Genomic DNA, 18028 nt, shown 5'->3' with positions numbered 1-18028 from the left:
AAATTGTTTTATTTTTCTATAATAATTGTTTATTATTTTAAAATTGTTTATGTTTAAAAGAAAAAAAAAATTTATTTATATTTATAAAAATTATTTAAAAAAAAAAAAAAAAAAAAAAATTTTAAGATCTCGAAATGGAAATTATTTTAATTTATTTATTTATTTTTTCTATTTTTTTCATTTTTTTTTTTCTTTTTTTGGTTTTTTTCAAATGAATTCTTTTATTGATCTTTTAAAAAATTAAAATATTTTTTTAAAAAAAAAAATTAAATAAAAAATAAATCTAAAAAAGAGAAAAAAAAAACCAAAATAAATAATCTATTATTAAAGATATGTGGATTAGTATTAAATGAAAAAAAAAAAAAAAAATTATTTGAAATCAAAAATTATTTGAATTTTTAATTAAAATTGCCCTTTTATTTAATTTGTATAATTATTGAAAATTTAAACCATTCTTTTAAAAAGTTTTTTTTTTTTTTAAATACTTCAAATCTACTCTGAAACCTCATTTGGACCCGGATCATCTGTGTACTACTAACCCACTCTTTTATTTGGACTTGTTTCTTTAAAATCAAGAAATTTTAACAAAGGAAGAGAACCAAAGTCTGATTTAAACTATCTCCCATTTGGTGTTTAATCATATCATCCAGGACTAAATATTGATTAAAACTCTATCTTTTCTATCATTTTAAAAAAAAAAGTTTAACACAAAAAGAAAATTAAAAATTGGAATATAACAAAAAAACACCGTTAATATAAAAAGAAAAAAAATTAGATACTGATTATTGTTTGAGTGTAAATATAATTGGAAAAAATTTTATTTTAAAAAATCAATTATTATTACATCGCGTGATGTGTTTAATATTATGATAATTATTAAATTAAATATATGGTAATTTAATTTTTATCATAATTGAGACCCATGGTACCTCTGCTTAATCTTTGGACTACTTCACCAGAGATAGCGGAGTCGACCATAGCACTGACATCTTGTGGAGTGACATAACCATACCAATTTCCTGGTGGGAAGATTAAAAGATTACCAGCATATTTGTGACCACCAACATGAGAAGTACCAAATACTTGAATGTCATTTTCTAAACCTTTGTTTTTGATTTCTTCTTTTAATTGATCAACTAAAATTGGGCCACAGTAACCACAACGTTCATCTTTTTGTTTGTGGGTGCAAACAAAGATGTATTTACCTTTGATGGATTCTAATTGAACTGATGATGGGAAATCTGAATCGATGGTGTCGTGATCTAAAAAGTATTTCAATACTTGTTCCATTTGTTCTGGAGTGATATTAACTAATTTAACCATTTCTGGGAAAATAATGATATCAAGGGTATCTTTTTGAGTTGGTGCAATATCGGTACCATTAATGACGAATGGGCTTTTTGGGTTTTCACCATTATTTTTGAAAACTGCTGCAAATTGTTCTAAATATGGTGTGGCTGTATATAATTTTGATGGCCATTCTTCTGATGGAATACCTGTACACATAAAGAAGTGTCTTGAATATGTATGAATTGAATTATTTGGTGATTTTCTATTAACATCAGTCATTTCTGGTCTATTTTTTAAAAAAAAAAAAAACTATTAGAATTTAACTTTATTTTAATTTTAATAAATATAAACAATAAATTACCTGCAAAAACCACATTTAGCATTCATTTCTTCAATATCAATAATGATTGGTTTCTTTTCAGCTACAGTGGTAGTGGATGGAGCGCTACTAGTAGTGGAGGTAGTAGTAGTTGGTGCATTAGTAGTGGAGGTAGTAGTAGTGGTACTTTCTTTTGTATCGAATGATGATAAATTATTTTGACCTGAATAGTATCTAAATAAAAAAGCAGTGACAGCAACTGATAAACCAAGAGAGGCAGCAATAGTTAAAATTTTAATATTTTCAGATTTCATTCTTTATATTAATTAATATGATTTCAAAATTTTATTATTAAATAAAAAAAAAAACAAATTGTTTATATAATAAATAAAATAATATCTACCTTTATTTTGAAAAACAGATTTTCTGCTGTTGTTATAATTTAAAAACAAGTTATTACACTTTAATGAGCTGAGTGAAACTCTTAATAATTTATTTGAAAACATGGTTTTTTTTTTTTTTAAAAAAAATAGATTTTTCAAAAAATAATAAAAAAAAAAATGAAAAAAAATAAAAAAAAAAAAAAATTTAATTTTTAAAAAAATAAAAATTATAAAAAAAAAAATTAAAAAAAAAATTAAAAAATAATCTGTAAACGGAATATTCTATGGAAACAAATAGAACTTAATTGGTACAATACTTAAATTGTTATAATTATTATTCATAACCAGTTGTCTTTTAGTCTGATAAGAATCAACGAGTCATTTTCATATGAAAAACCAAAAAAAAACCAAAAGAAAAAAAATTTAAAAAAAAATAATATTTAGTAATACATATAGATGTGTGGGTTTTTGGAATAAACATTATATATAATTTATTTTAAAAACACCACAGATATCTAAAAGCTATAGTGATGATTATTTTTATTATAAATATGATTATTAATAAATACTAAATTACCACTATACCAAATTTATTTATTTCTATTTTTTTAAATAATAATTCTAGTGATGATCCAGTATATTAATTATATTTTTAGAGAAAAGTTTTGGGAATAAATAGTTTTTTAATGGAATTAAAATAGTAAGGAAAAGTGGGAAGAAAATAGTGAGGTATGGGTTGGGATAAAAGGAGATGAAGCAGAAAACTAATAAACAGATTATTTGGACTAATGTGAATAGGTGAACATGTGATTGTTTTATGCATCTTGATCTTGTTGAGTGGGGATGTAGGTTTTGATCAGTAATTAATAATAATATTCTATCCCAAAATTGATTACCAACTAAAGCTTTAACACCTAAAAACCAAAACACACCATAGAGCACCGGAATAGGAATGAGTTTGAGTACGTTTGATACCAAAAATATGCAAATAAATGTAAGCAAATGCGAAATAAACCCACTTGCTCTGGTTTCTTGTACTGAAATAAAGATCTCTTTTGTGTGATCCTTATAAAATATTGTTTGAATATTAGCAAGTGCTCTAACATGCACTAAAAAGATAAAAAATGGATTAATTAATAACTATTATATTACATAGTACATAAATACTATTATTAATTATTACTATACATACAAGAACTATGAGGTAATGCACCGTGAACCCATGGTAAACCCAAAAATGATAATACAATATTAATGATTGCAACCAAAAATAAATCCAAATGCATACCAGACCAACGTTTTAAATTATGAGATGGTGCTGTGGCGAGTGAACTGGAAATATTTTGGTCAACAAAGTAGAGAAGAGATAAAAGGAAACCCAAACCTAATGCTAAAAAGTAACTCCAGACTGGTAAAGAATGAATTTCAGTATGTAACAGGTTATCTAGATCGTGTGGAAATTCTTCATAGTCCAATGGTAAGAAAATAGTGTATCTAATGAATGTCGAAAGGATAACACCAATGAATAACGCATAATCAGATATAACATTTCTAACTGTACTGTTGAAGAACTGAGAAAAACCAAAATTGGAAAGCTTGAAGCATAACCAGAGGGTTGTAAGCGAGAGTAATAGGGCAAAAATGGGAATGTGGCTCTGAGTGCATCCAGGATCACCACAATCATAAAGATAGTCGATGAATAACTCTACAATTGGTTTGATACCATCATAAAGAAAGGCTATCGTAATAAACACAGCAAAGGTTTCTTCGATAAATCTTGAAGAGTATTTCATTAATCTACTTAGACCCAAAACTGAATAGATTATTAAGAAAATACCATTAAACAAACCAATCATTGCATAGAGGCTCCAGAAATCTAAATTGTTATCGCTCGATATTGAATAGGTGATCTTGATAAAAATTGCTAATGGTGCTGTCGATAAAAGTACTACCATAGGCTGCCCCGAAAGCAACGCAAATACCATGCCACCACAACCCTGAGATATGATGGTTTTAGCTACACTAAATTTTCCATCCGTATTTGACTGATTCAATACACCAAAAGCAATAGATGGCAAAAGTACCGCAAAAAATAAGAACACAGACGTAGATAGGGTTTTTGAAAATGCTTTCCCTGAACTAAAACCATCTGCCCAGTCATTCCAATAGTCTGGGTATCTCTTTTGTATATCTTGAATGATATATTTATACCCAAATACTAGAGACCATAAAAACTCTTTAAACTCTATTGCAAACGGTTTATTTTCTTTAATTGATCCAGCTTCAGTTTCTTGCTCATTTGTAGATTGATTATTGATTAATGGTAATTCAATAACACCACTGTTTTCTATATTATTATTATTATTATTTTTATTATTACTATTATCTATATTTAGAGAACCATTGGCAAAATCTTCAAACACCTTAACCACCTCTTCCGTACTCTTTGAATTGTTTAGATGATATTGAACAAGTGGGTACTTTAACGAATAAGAGAATGACTTTGCAACCTGTTCACACGATTTGCTCTGTTTAACTAAAGATGGACCTGAAACCAACAATATATACTGTACTGGGCACTCTAATCCAAATTCTGTTATATTTGACAATCTATAAAGACAATAACAATAGTTTGTTATAACTTCTGAGGAGTTCCACAGTATTAAATAATTATCTACTTGTATATATTGTTTTAAACTATTTTTATTTATGCTATTATCATTTTGTGTAGTATCATTGTCCAGTTCGTAATTGAAAATATTTGATAAATAATCTTTTTTATTTAAAGCATCACTACTAGTGAAACTACTATTTAATAAAATTATATTATCGAATACATGTGATATAATATCATTTAAATTGTTATTACTAATACTGCTGTTATTATCTATAATACTATCATTATTATTATTGTTATTACAAATGAAATGAAGGCACTCTTTAGACCTTAAAAGATCTCTTTTTGCTCTGATATCCAGCTCCCAATTAACTGGCGGTGATAGCACCACATTTCTTTTTTCGACATTTAACATTTTTGGCTATATTTTCTGCAAAATAATTACATGCGTTTTTTTTTTATTTTTTTTTTTTTACAAAAAAAATAAATAATAGTTTAATAGTTATATTTATTTAACTATAAATAAAAATAAAATGTCATAACTATCACGCCTTTTTCGGCAAAAATAAAATAAAATTAAAAAATATATAAAATAAAAAAAAAATTAAAAAATAAAAAAATATAAAATAAAATAAAATAAAATAAAATAAAATAAAAATAAAATAAAATATAAAATATAAAATATTAAATATTTAAATATTTAAATATTACATAAATAAATATATATTTAATACAATATGTATATATAAAAAACTTATATACAATATATTGGTTTGATTTTATTTTCTAAATTTTTTGTTTGATTTTTATATTGCTGAAATTGTCATTATAAATTATTAATACTATTATTATTTATTTAAATGTTGTTGCTGCTTTTTTTGTTTTTTCTTTTCAATTTTTTTTTTCTTTTTCTTTTTTTTTATTTTTTTTAATAAATAAATTATCTTCTTTTATTCTAATTTTTATAAAAATAAAAGAAAATATTAATATTTAATTTTTTAATTTCTTTTTAGAAATGTTTTTTTTTATAAATATTTTTATGTTGAGAACTTACAAAATAGGGTTTATTTCTGTTCCATTGCTGACCTTCATAATCATCAGAAAGAGTTGGTGAATTACCTGATCTATTTTGTTGATAGTTTGAATTTCTTTGATTGTTATAAAAGTTATTGTATTTATTGAAAGAATCGTTGAGCTGAGGTGATTTGGTTGAGGATGATGGGGTATTTGGGGCATTTGGTTTACCTTCATTACCATCCATATCATAGTCGTCATGATAGGATGATAAGGTTGGTGAGAAACCATTTCTTGGATAACTACCGCTATTAACAGGTCTTCTATCCCAACCACTTTTATCAATTGGGTTACCTCTCTCGTTGTATGGTATTCTATTTTTATCGTTGTTATATAATCTTAAACTTGAATCCCAACCACTTTTTCTATGAGGACTATCCCAATGATCGTCTTTAAAACCTCTATTATTACCACCACTACCGAATCTTCTATCAAAGTTGCCCTCTCTGTCGTTGTATAGTTGCCAGTTTTCTCTCATATGTTCATTGCCTCTTCTATCGTTCCAGTTTTCTCTATCACCACGATTTCCATCTCTGACTGGTAAATCACGATTGCTTTCCCTCAAGTTATTACCGCTTCCACCTAGCTCACCGCTTCTTTCACGTGATAAACGATATGGTTGGTCGATTGGGTCACGGAATGATAATCCACCTTTCATTGATGGTGATTGGGTTGGAGAGTGTGATGGAGTATAATTACTATGTCTTTGATCTCTATCGTGTTGATAACCTGATGATGATTTGGATAATGACATTTGTTGGTCTGAATGATGATGATCTGATTTAGGAGAAACACCTCTAATGGATGGAGTTGTTGGAAGTTCATCATTTGGAATTGAGCCCTCCTCTTCTTGTAAACTGTCGCTATCGTTATCTGTTAGAATTCTTCCTTCTTCTTCTTTGATACTAGGTAGGTCTTTTTCTTTTTGTTTAAACTCTTGAAGCCATGCTTTTTTTCCAAGGAATTTAGATTTGCTGTGTTCATCTTCTGATGTGGTATTATTGGTTGTTGTTGTCGTTGTAGTTGTTGTTGTAGTAGTTGTTGTTAATGTTGGTGAAGATGATGATGAGGAAGAAGAAGATATTTCTTTTTCTTTTAATGATGATGATTGTAAAATTGGTGATAAACCATTTTGGGTGATTTGCTTTGATTTTGATATATCGACCATATCAATATCATTATCGCTTTCAGATTTAATTTTCTTCTTTTTATTTGTTGATTTGGGTGAGCTATTTACAGTTGAGGTTAAAGATGGTGAGTTTTCGTTTGAATTATTTTGTTGTGTTTGTTGTTGTGCTTGTTGTTTTCTATTCTTTTCTTTTTCTTTCTTTTCTAATTGTTCAATATTTTGAATGATAGCTTGCAATTTTCTTTCCTCCCTTAATGATCTATCTACAGTAGCACCTTGTAAAAATATTGGATCCATTTCTAAAGCTAATGATTTTGGTCTCCTCTTTCTCTTTCCAGTAGTACCTTTGGAGTTTGAAGTAGCATTTGAAGAACTTTCTTCGAGTGATCGTTTCTTTAAATTTGGATCAACTGTTTCACCCAACATCTCTAACATTTTTATACCTAATGAAGCTCTTTCATTAAACCAAATCGAGACAGAACATGTTGAAGTTCCACAGGGACAATAAATTCTATTTTTTAAACATTTAAATGGATAATCAAAGTCAATTGTAACCTCTTGATTTTTTTCTAAACTATATAAATTAAAAATTGATGCTTTAAAACTATTATTATTATTATTATTATTATTATTATTATTATTTGAAAATACTATATTTGAATTTGGTAAACATGATCTTCTTATAAATTTACAAATTGAACCAGATCTAGAATCTATACAGAGATCTTTTTCTTTTGGACTATATACGTGTTTTAAATTTTTAGTACCATTTAATGATTGATAAGTTGTATTAAATAAAAATATATTTGAGTTGATTGTATTTAAGAGAAAACTATTTGGGTTAGCCCATTCACTCTTTATCGATGAGAAATAATTTTGGAATAAACCTGTACATTCTCCAATAAAATTATTCATATCTTGATCATACTTGGATAATATAGTTTTTTGAATTTGCTCTGATGATAATTGATCATTTGATTTTTTTTGTTGCTCTTGTTGGTGTTGATCTTGTGGTGGATGTTTGAATTTTTTGTTTTTTGTTCTAAATTTACCCAATATTATTCTATCGGTGCCAGCTTTTTCATATTGGGCTTCATTATATGTAAGAGACTTTGGAATATCATTTGGTACTATAAAATCTTTATCGAAACTATTCTCTAAGCCAACTTTAGACCATACTAATGTATCCTCTTCATCAATTTCCATTTCATCTTCTGAGCCACTATCTGAATTTGGTGAATGTAAATTGTTTTCAGGTTGTTGCTCTTCGTTATTTTCAATTTTAATTGGTGTAGTTGAAAGTTTGCTGTTGTCATCTTTGATTTGGTTTGAAAGCTCGTGTGCAAATTGGATCATGTATTGATTGGTTTTTTCCTCTGGTATTTCTAATAAAACTGAAATTGCTTTCTTTAAATTGTTCTTTTGTTTAACTGGTACTTCAATAAATAATAAGCAATACTTTTGGAATAATATATTGTCGTCTATTGTAAGGTTATTTATACATTGTTTTGATAATTTCATATCTTGTTTATATTTTTCATCACTTAAATTATATTTTCTTTTGCAATAATCATCCTGTTAAAAAATGAAAAAAAATTAGAATTATTGTAAAATTTAAAAAAGAAAATAAAATAAAATAAAAACTTACAATTAAATCACTTTTAATTAAATTTAAATCCAAAAATGAAAATAGTTCTAATGCTTGTTCTAAATAAGGTGATTCTGATTCTTCAGGAATTGAGTTTAGGGTTGAAGCAATAGAATCTACTGAAAGTAAATCCTCAATAAATTTCATATCTTTGCTGTTTTGGTCAAAATCTTTTAATAATGATGGTGGGCCATTTTGTGAATCTGCTTCTAAAATTGGTGTGTTTTTACCACTATCTGCTGTAACCTGTTGGTCATCAAAGAGTGAGTCTGATTTAATTTTTGGTGTGCTTGATGATTGAGTAGATGATGAAGATAATAAAGTAGTTGTTAAAGTGGTGGATGATTGAGTTGGAGTTGTTGCGCTATTATTGTTTGAGCTTAAAATTGATTCTAATGATTCATCAGACATTGGTGGAGTGGTGGATGGAGTCGATGGTGGCTTTTTGCCAACTGCAACTGGTGAGGCTGGTGTACTTGATACATTTGGTTTCTTTCTCCTATTACCCATAGAATTAATTGATTTTCTTTTCTTTCCTGGTTTATTTGGTGTAGCACGAGTCTCTTCGGAGTCGATAAGATTATTTTCTAAATTATCAGATTTTTCACAAGTTGCACATGTGAATGGATCTGGTATATCTCTAAGATTCTTTGATACACATGTAAGGTGACTCCAATTATTACAGGATAAACATTGAATTATCTTTACATTGGATTCTTTCTTGCCACAAACACAATCCATAGTCTTATTTTCACATAATTCACAATAAAAATGTTTTGGTAAATTACTTTCTTGCTTGATGCCATAACAAATACTATGTTGCCATTTATCACAAGTTTCACATTGAACCATAAGACCATGATCTACATTGTTATTACAAATACATCTAATTACAGACTCTTCTTCCTCGTCGTCCTCTTCTTCGCCCTCTTCATCGTCTTCCTCTTCTTCGTCATCTATAGTCGATTTCTTTTCGATTGCTGCTTTCTTTGATGTTGGCTTTTGTATTATTTCTTTAGTTTCTGAATGCTTATCTTTTGCTAACGGTTCTGTTTGTGATAGTGGTTGTTGTGCTGCTGGTTTGCCTTTGCCTTTAGCAAAACCTTTTCTTGGAGTACCAATAGTCGATGTGGTTGAAGCTGCTGAATTTGTAGTTGGTGAGATGGTTGATGATAATGATGATGTTGATGATGATGATGATCTTTTTGATGATTTCTCGGTAGGCTGTGGAGGTTCCTCAATAGACTCTTGCTTTTCTTTTTCTTGTTCTTGTTTCTCTTTTTCTTTTCTTTCATTTTCTTGTCTTTCTTTTTCTAATCTTTCCTTTTCTAATTTCTCTTTTTCTAACTTTTCTTTTTCTTGTTTTTCTTTCTCTAGTTGCCTAGCTGTTTTAATAATTTCTGGTTTTTCTTGTTTAATTTTATTGTTCGTAATACTGCTGCTACTATTGTCGTGATGCGTATCTTCTCTATTATCGGTAATACCATTTATTGAGGATGGTTGTATTATTGGTGAATCATCTTCAAGCGATATTTTTGGAAGATGATTTGAATCTTTATTTGTTATATTATTTTCGGATTTTGTGTGTGGTGTATTTGGTTTACTTAAACTTGTGTTATTATGATTGTTAGAGTTGGTTTCTTGTATTGCAGGTATTGTATTTGGTGAGTTTATTGGTGGTACTCCATTCGATGTTGTAGTAATTGTAGTGGTGGTTGTGGTAGTTGTACTGGTAGAGGTTGTGACTGTTGAGTTTGATTGTGGTTCTGATTTAATACTTCCAAACAATGAGAAATCTAAATTTTTAAACAAAGCAACTGGTGAAGGTGCTGTATTTGTAGTACCAACTGGATCGGCACTACTTATTAGTGGTGACTCTAATATATTTTTTGGTAATGCTCTTCTTGCTACTGATTTTCTACTTTTCTTTTCCTCTGTACTCATTTTGATTTTATATTTATACTACTATTAAAATTATTTAAAAAGAATTAATATAAAAACGAAATTGTCTACTGCAATGTTAATAGTAATATTATAGCCACTTACCTATTAGCTTGATTATTTAATAGTTTGAACTGCTCTTTTAGTTAAAAAAGTCGATAAGGTATTTTGCTTTTGTTGTTGCTGTTGTTGTTGTGGTGGTGGCGGTGGTGATATGTTGTGTTGTTGTTGTTGCTGTTGTTGTTTTTAATTAATTTGCTTTAATGTGAAACATACATGATCAAATTTAAAAAAAAAAACAAAAGATTTATAACTATTATTTATATAGTGTATCGATGTTGTTATTTATTTTATATTATTACTTTAGGTGTATGTTTTATTATTTAAATAAAATAAAAACAAATAAAACGAAAAAATATAAATATAATATATAAAAAACTGAGAGTTTAATTATAATAATTTTAAAAACCTAATTAAACAATGTTTTTTTTATTTTAAACTGATATATTTTCTTTTAATGGGTATATGTATATGTGTATAAACTCTATTTGAAAATAAAAAAAAATAAAATAAAATAAAAAAAAAAAAAAAAAAAAATGAAAAAAATAAAAAAAAAATTTGAAAAAAATGAAAAAAAAAAAAAAAAAAAAAAATATTTTTTTTAAAATTTTTAAAATTTTTTTAACTGATATAAACAAAATTGTAGCTTTAAAGTTATTTAATTTCAAAATGGGATAATTATTATTAAATAAAATTTACCCAAAAACACGTTTTTTTAAAATTTATAATAATCCATTAAATAAAATTCCTCAGTACTTTTTTTTTTTATTTCAAACACAGAGTATTCTTTTTTATAATAAAATCATTATAAAAAGAAGTTAGTTGTGTTTTATCTCTTTTAAAGATTTTTTTTCTTTTTTCTCGTTTGTATTCCTATATTTGGTTCTCGGGGGTATTTATATTTATTTTTTAATAATTCATTATTTTTTTTTATTTTCATTTTTATTTTATTTTTTTTTTTTTTTAATTTTTTTATTTATTTTCATTTTTTTTTATTTTTTTTATTTTATTTTATTTTTTTATTTTATTTTTACAAGTTCATTTATTTTTCTTCAAATAAATAATAATAAATTAAAAATGAATTACTTAAAATTAAAAAATGGGAAAGGTGTTATACAGTCAATATATAAACAAAACTCGGTTAATAGATTAAATAATAACAGATTTAAATTCAACTATGAACAAAAAAGAAGTTATTCCTCTTTTAGTATGAAAGATGACAAACCAGAAGAACCAAAGAGTGGTTTTGGATTCAAATCAATTTTAGCACTTGGTTTAGTAGTTGCAGCAGGTTCATATTTATATTATCTACGTGACAATGAGGATGCCTTATTTTCAAGTAAATTGCCATATCAAAAAGAAGAGGTTGAAAAATTTAAAATCTTAATGAGAGATATGAAAAAAAGACAAGAAGAGTTAAAGAATTCACCACATCACGAACAAGAAGAAAAACAACAACAACAAGAACAACAAGAAGAAAAGCAACAACAGGAAGAAAAGCAAGAAAATAAAGAACCAGAGCTCGAACTCGAACCTATTGCTGTAGTTATAGTAGAGAAACCCAAAGAAGAAGAAGCTGAAATCGAACACCAAAAAGAAAATGTAAATAATGAAGAAAAGAAATCATTGGGTTATGGTCACTCAAGTACAGAATCATATGATGAAATTAACTCTGAGGAGGCAGAAATGGATAATCTAGAAGATGCATTAAAAGATAACAATGATGAGGATGATTCAATTGGTAAAGAGTTTTTTGCAGTTGTTACCGAAGAAATTAAAGAACATGAAAAAAATGAACAACAAGAGGGAGAGCAAAAACAAGAGCTACCAAAAGTTGAATATATCACAATTGTCGAAGAAAAGAAGAACGACAACGAAGATGATATTAAAGTAGAGTCTACAAATTCATCACATAATCAAGAACCAAATAGTTTTGAAGGTGTTGTATCAAAAGAAACTGATCCAGAAAATATTATTAATGAAATTATTCAAGATGTTCTTTCATTGGTTCCAATTAAATTAAATGGTGATGAAAAAGCTGAGGACATTGTTAAGCTTTTAGAAAAGCAATATCACGAAATGGCAAAATCAATAATTAACGAAAATGTAAATATACCTTAAATTATAATAATAATAATAATTAAATTAATTAATTATATTAATCAATTTTTATTTTTATTTAGACAAAATTAAAAGAAGAACTAGAAAAAATCAATGTAAATAAAGATGAATATATTAAATCATTTGAAGATTTTATTAAAGATAGATATAAAGTAGCATTGGATGCAACAGTCGATTTATTACATGGTGACATTGGTGAAAAGTTAAAAGATATGGATAAATATATTCAAGAGAATGTTGGTGAAAATCAAAAATTAGTTAAAGATACATTAGAAAGACAAAAAGAAAATTTAATTAATATTTATAACAAACAGGCCGAAGCCATCAAAAAGAGCGAAGTCGAAAAGAGAGCCGTTACACAATTAACTCAGTTGATCGTTGATATTGAAAAGCTTTTAAGAGATGCATCAGCCCAAGGTAAATTGGTCCAAAGATCATTCAATAATCTCACCGATCTCTCACAATATGATGAGTTGATCAAGGAACTTTTAAATACCCTACCAAAAGATTTCAGCAGCAATGGTGTCATAAACTTTGAAAAGCTTTGTCAAGATTTTAAATCAATCTCTCAACAAGTCAGAAAAGTTTCTTTGGTACCATCAGAAGATAAAAGTTTTCTAGGTTCAATCTTTAGATTAATTGGATCTTCATTAATTATTCCAGAAATTGGTATGGTCATAGGTAGTGAGCCTGATGCTATTTTAGCACGTACCGAAGAATATCTCAGAAGAGGCGATCTTACCAAGGCTATAAAAGAAATGGAAACCCTTAACGAAACCCATAAAGAGCTCTCTCAATATACTTCAAAATGGTTAGAAGATGCCAAAGAAAGAAATAAACTTGAAAATATTTCAAAACTTTTACAATTAAAATTAGAATTAATTCAAAAACAACAATTAGAGCAAAATCAAAATCAAAATCAAAATCAAAATCAAAATCAAAATCAAAATCAAAATCAAAATCAAAATCAAAATCAAAATCAAAATCAAAATCAAAATAATATTGAAGATAATAAACAATAAACTAATTTTAATTTAATTCTAAAATGTATATGAATACACACATTTAAATAAAAAAATTATTTTTTAAATTTCTATGGTAAAATACCTGTGGTTTTAATTAAAAATCATCTTAATTGATTGGTACCGAGTGGTTTTGATTGGTGTGGATATTTGACTAATATTTCGATTAGGGTTACTTTTTGTGGTGGTATTCTTTTTTAATAATTGTAATGAATTAATATGCATTTTAGAATTAAATGAATATTACAGTTATAATTATATCTCAACTAAATAATATATTTTCCTTTATTTTAAATAATTTATTTTTTAAAATTAAAAATAAAATAAAAATAAAAAATTGAAAAATTTAAAAATAAAATTTTTTCAATTTATTTATTTGATTTTTAGAATTATTTATATTTATTATTTATCTATAACTAAAGTGGCTCCATTTACATTACACTTTTTTTACGATCTTACTGTTCTTAACAAAAACCTTTGGGTTTGCATTAATTCGGTAAGAGTAGTAAAGCTATGGTAGTTATGGTGATAGTAAAAAAATTTTTTTTATTAATTAATTAATATCAATTGTTCGAGCTGATTCGGAAGTCGAATATATTGCAGTTATGAAGGTAGAATCAGATAATATCCAAAAGGAGGTAGGGTGTCCAATGTATAAAGGTACAGCAATGGAACTAGTATTACCGAGGGTTCGAAAGTAAGCAAGTATAGTTTGATGAATCAAGGGTGCTCATGTCGAAACAGGTTGATTCTGATGGAATCAAGAAAACTCACGTAGCGTTAGGAGTAGAAGTTAATTACTAATAAGAAGCTAAATTGAAGGATATTGCCTGTGTGCAATCAATTGTAGTTAAGGAATTAACCAGGTGTTAGAAATTGGCTAAAACTATGCAAAATAAGAAGTGCATTTAGGTGAAATAGACTAGTTTTTTTTTTTTAAAAGTGAAGATAAAAAATAGACTAGTGTACAGAACTGAAATAGAAATCAGGTGTAGCAAATCAAATGAAAAGACGGAGATGTATGCCAATCAATATAATAACCCCATTTGCCAGCATTATCACAGGAAAGATAACAAAAAATTAAAAGATGCCGCGACCTGGAATCGAACCAGGGTCAAAGCAGCCACAATGCTATGTACTACCACTATACTATCACGGCAATTTTATGTAAATTTTTGAAGTGTGCTTTTTCTTGTAAATTTTCATTTTAGACACTGAAATGAGGAAAATCTTAAAGCTTCACTTATGGTCGGTGGTGCATGAACACTGGTCTTCAAGTAGAACATCCAATTACTGAAGAAATCAATAAAGATCTTGTGAAACATATGATTCGTGTTGCTTATGGAAAACAAGAAGATCTCAAGATTCACGATTGGTCTATGGAACTCTACCCCACAATTCATGAAATTAAAAATTGGTAGTTCTATTCACCGTTTACAAATTCATAAAAAAGGTATCACTTCATTCACTATTCAGTAAGTATCATTTAAAATTTATAATAAAATAATTTATAATAACAATAATGATAATGAATATTAATGTTGCCTTAAAATAATTAGTAAACAACAGATTTTTTTTTAAAGTTAACTCTTTTCAAATTAAATAAAATCTCATATATCACTTGATCACAAGCTGCTGAATCATTAAGCAAAAAATCAATAAATCAATATAAATAAAAAAAAATACTAAATAAATAAATAATTTTTTTTTTTTTTTAAAAATTTTGATATGCATTGAAAATTTTTTTTTTTTTTTAAAAATTTTTTTTTATTAAAAAAAATGTTAAATTCAATTTTATTAAATTATTTTTTTTAATTTTTTTTTTATTTTTTTTTAAAATTTTTTTAAATTTCATGGGGTCATAATTTAAAATTTTATTAAATTTTTATTTTTCTTTAAAAATTTTTTTCTATATTCAGCCACACATATTATTTTTTTCGTATTCTGTCACACATAATCATCTTTTTTTTTTTGCTTTTTATAATATTTTTTAATTTCAAATATTTTTTTTTTGTAAATAGTCTTTTATATATCTGTTTGTAAATATTTTTTTTTTTTTTTGTAAATAATTTTTCATATTTATATATATATTTATTTTATATTTTATCTATTTGTATATATATTAAAAAATGGTAAAATTTTTTTCCAATAAAGTAAGTATCTCTTATATAAATTATATTGAAAAAAAAAGAAATAAATATTAACTATAATTTTATTTGTATTCAGAATAACTCTTGGGAAAAATTTTCAGAAATTGAATCCAAGATTTCCAAAATTGAAACTCAAATAGAAAATGCCAAGGAGTTTCATAATAGAATTTTTTGGAATTTTGTTTTCATTAGCCTTTTTATTGAAATTATCCTAGTATTAATTTCAATATATAGATCTTTTACATGCTACACCTTTTATGAGAATACATGGTGGTATGCTTTATGTTTATTATTCTCATTTTTGTAAGTTGTTCATTTTCAATATATATTATTTTTTAAATAATATTGGTATTAACATTTATATTATCATTTTAGATCCTTTATTGTAGCTAAAGGTTATAGATTTTTATTTTATTCTTTAATAAAAATCTATGAATATAGATTAAAAAAATTATTAATTGGTTTGGAAAAAGTATTAAATGATAAAAAATTGGAAACCAATTATGAAAAAATTGTAAAATATGAAAATTTATTAAAAAAAATGAGTAGGTATCAGATAGTATTAATAAATATTATAATAGTAGTTATATTTTGTCTAACTATTTTTTTAGAGTGTAATAATAGGGGTTTACTAGAGAACCAAAAACCACAACAACTTCAACAACCACAGCAACCAAGACAACCACAAATTATAAATAGTAGTGTTCAAAATAGTAAGTTTAATTTTAAATTTTGTTATTGATTGATATTATTATATTAACTATTTATTTTATTACTTTAGAAAAAGTGGTTTGACAAACTAATAGAGTTTTTAATTTCAGAAGGTCCAACTAGTGGATCACCATTGGTTTGCAATAATTGTGGAAGTGTTAATGGTTATATACCTCGTGCTGAGGTTTCATGCATTCGTAAGTTTTATTTACTTTATATAACAAATTGCATTAAAATCATACTAATTTTTTTTAATATAGAATTCCTTTGTATTGATTGCAATTTTTTTAATTCTTATAAGAAGAGATAATAGGGGTAAGTTTTATTTACTTTAAAAATTTTCTTTAAAAATCATACTAATTTTTTTTATATTTAGATTTTAAAAAAAAAAAAAAAAAAAAAAAATTGGTAAAATTAAAAAAAAAAAAAAATAAAAAAAAAAATAATGATTATAGTCAATCAAAAAAATAATCATCATTCAGAATGTCAAAAAAATAAATTAGAAACAATTGACAATTTAAAATAAAATAAAAAAAAATAAAAAAAAATAAAATAAAATAATAGGTTGATAAAATAAAGGATCCGCTCACTATAGATTATGTTCCACCAAATAAAGAAATAGACCCAAAGAAAGTTTTATAAAATATGCTCAAAACCAATTAAGGTACAGACCGTCCAATTAGTGTTCAAAAGTCCGCGCAATCAGATCGAAGTTTCATTCTAATCAACCATTTGATGAATATCAGACATTGTTCTGGCCAAGCAACTATGGTATCATCGAATGGTTTTAGATGAAGAAAAGATCTTGTGATTCCTATCCGGCATTATGACTACCCAGATTTTATTATTTCAAGAGCTGCTGGTAACTATGGACAATACGGGTCATTATTAGCTCAAGCCACATCAAAAAATGTTATTACTGTAGGTGCAGAACAATCTATTATTCAAACATATACTCAAGATTTTATGACAATGATCCTTCAAGGTGAACAAATATATTAGGGTAACAGCGGTGATGTAGCTAAACCGGATCAACCCCAAACCACCTTTTCAAATTATTAATCAATAATCAACCAATAAGATAATAACAATTCAAATTATAATAATCTAATTAATAATAATAATAATCAATTTACACAAGTTAAATAATCAAATTATAATAATCTAATTAATAATAATAATAATAATCAATTTACACAAGTTAATAATCAAAATGATCAATTATAATAATTAAATTAATATTTAACAAAGTATAAATAATTCAATTTAATTATTATCAATTATAAGCTCATTTTTATATTTTATATAGAGTTAATAAAATTATCTATTTATTGTTTATACAATTGATAATCTATTGATTGTCTATAAACAATACATATTTATTAAATAAAGATTTTAATTTATTAGATTAATAATTTATATGTGTCTTAAATTTTTGACCACTTTTCTTTTTTTTTTTTTTTAAAATTCCAATTGATACTTTTTTCTATAGATATATTTAGTAAACGAAATAAAAGAAATAATAATGAATTTAACTTTTTAAAAAAAAACAAATAAAAAGCA

General features: G+C 25.8%; 5 protein-coding genes across 5 annotated transcripts; 2 read left to right on the top strand and 3 right to left on the bottom strand.

Moving 5' to 3' along the window:
- Nucleotides 1-791: 791 nt before the first annotated feature.
- On the bottom strand, nucleotides 792-2085 carry DICPUDRAFT_55714 (uncharacterized protein). The gene is made up of 3 exons (XM_003288847.1): nucleotides 2013-2085; nucleotides 1652-1924; nucleotides 792-1576 (listed from the first exon to the last, which is right to left on the bottom strand). The coding sequence occupies exons 2-3, from the start codon at nucleotides 1921-1923 to the stop codon at nucleotides 898-900; spliced, it is 951 nt and encodes a 316-aa protein (XP_003288895.1). The 5' UTR covers nucleotide 1924; nucleotides 2013-2085; the 3' UTR covers nucleotides 792-897.
- Nucleotides 2086-2454: 369 nt separating this feature from the next.
- On the bottom strand, nucleotides 2455-5163 carry DICPUDRAFT_48214 (uncharacterized protein). The gene is made up of 2 exons (XM_003288846.1): nucleotides 3185-5163; nucleotides 2455-3101 (listed from the first exon to the last, which is right to left on the bottom strand). The coding sequence occupies exons 1-2, from the start codon at nucleotides 5022-5024 to the stop codon at nucleotides 2614-2616; spliced, it is 2328 nt and encodes a 775-aa protein (XP_003288894.1). The 5' UTR covers nucleotides 5025-5163; the 3' UTR covers nucleotides 2455-2613.
- Nucleotides 5164-5515: 352 nt separating this feature from the next.
- Nucleotides 5516-10404, bottom strand: DICPUDRAFT_98170 (uncharacterized protein; the record flags this gene model as incomplete). The annotated part of the gene is made up of 3 exons (XM_003288845.1): nucleotides 5516-5564; nucleotides 5664-8387; nucleotides 8461-10404. 3 exons carry the CDS (start codon nucleotides 10402-10404, stop codon nucleotides 5550-5552), a joined length of 4683 nt encoding a protein of 1560 aa, XP_003288893.1. The 3' UTR covers nucleotides 5516-5549.
- Nucleotides 10405-11538: 1134 nt separating this feature from the next.
- Nucleotides 11539-13604, top strand: DICPUDRAFT_153195 (uncharacterized protein; the record flags this gene model as incomplete). Its single annotated transcript, XM_003288857.1, has 2 exons — nucleotides 11539-12567; nucleotides 12645-13604. 2 exons carry the CDS (start codon nucleotides 11539-11541, stop codon nucleotides 13602-13604), a joined length of 1989 nt encoding a protein of 662 aa, XP_003288905.1.
- Nucleotides 13605-15733: 2129 nt separating this feature from the next.
- DICPUDRAFT_79673 (uncharacterized protein) lies at nucleotides 15734-17692 on the top strand (the record flags this gene model as incomplete). Its single annotated transcript, XM_003288856.1, has 7 exons — nucleotides 15734-15757; nucleotides 15831-16057; nucleotides 16130-16299; nucleotides 16366-16467; nucleotides 16536-16540; nucleotides 16726-16780; nucleotides 17667-17692. 7 exons carry the CDS (start codon nucleotides 15734-15736, stop codon nucleotides 17690-17692), a joined length of 609 nt encoding a protein of 202 aa, XP_003288904.1.
- Between the last annotated feature and the right edge of the window lie 336 nt (nucleotides 17693-18028).

The sequence above is a fragment of the Dictyostelium purpureum genome, assembly GCF_000190715.1.
Source record: "Dictyostelium purpureum unplaced genomic scaffold DICPUscaffold_152, whole genome shotgun sequence".
NCBI classification, from domain to species: Eukaryota; Evosea; class Eumycetozoa; order Dictyosteliales; family Dictyosteliaceae; genus Dictyostelium; species Dictyostelium purpureum.
The sequence above is the reverse complement of the archived record's forward strand: the minus strand, read 5'-3'. Positions and strand labels throughout refer to the sequence as shown.

Excerpts from the sequence above, each read along its gene's own strand:
- DICPUDRAFT_48214 (XM_003288846.1), bottom strand. The coding sequence starts at position 5,024 with ATGTTAAATGTCGAAAAAAGAAATGTGGTGCTATCACCGCCAGTTAAT. Across the intron at positions 3,102-3,184 it reads TGCATTACCTCATAGTTCTT|TGCATGTTAGAGCACTTGCT; the intron begins GTATGTATAGTA and ends TTATCTTTTTAG.
- DICPUDRAFT_55714 (XM_003288847.1), bottom strand. The coding sequence starts at position 1,923 with ATGAAATCTGAAAATATTAAAATTTTAACTATTGCTGCCTCTCTTGGT. Across the intron at positions 1,577-1,651 it reads GCTAAATGTGGTTTTTGCAG|ACCAGAAATGACTGATGTTA; the intron begins GTAATTTATTGT and ends TTTAAAAAATAG.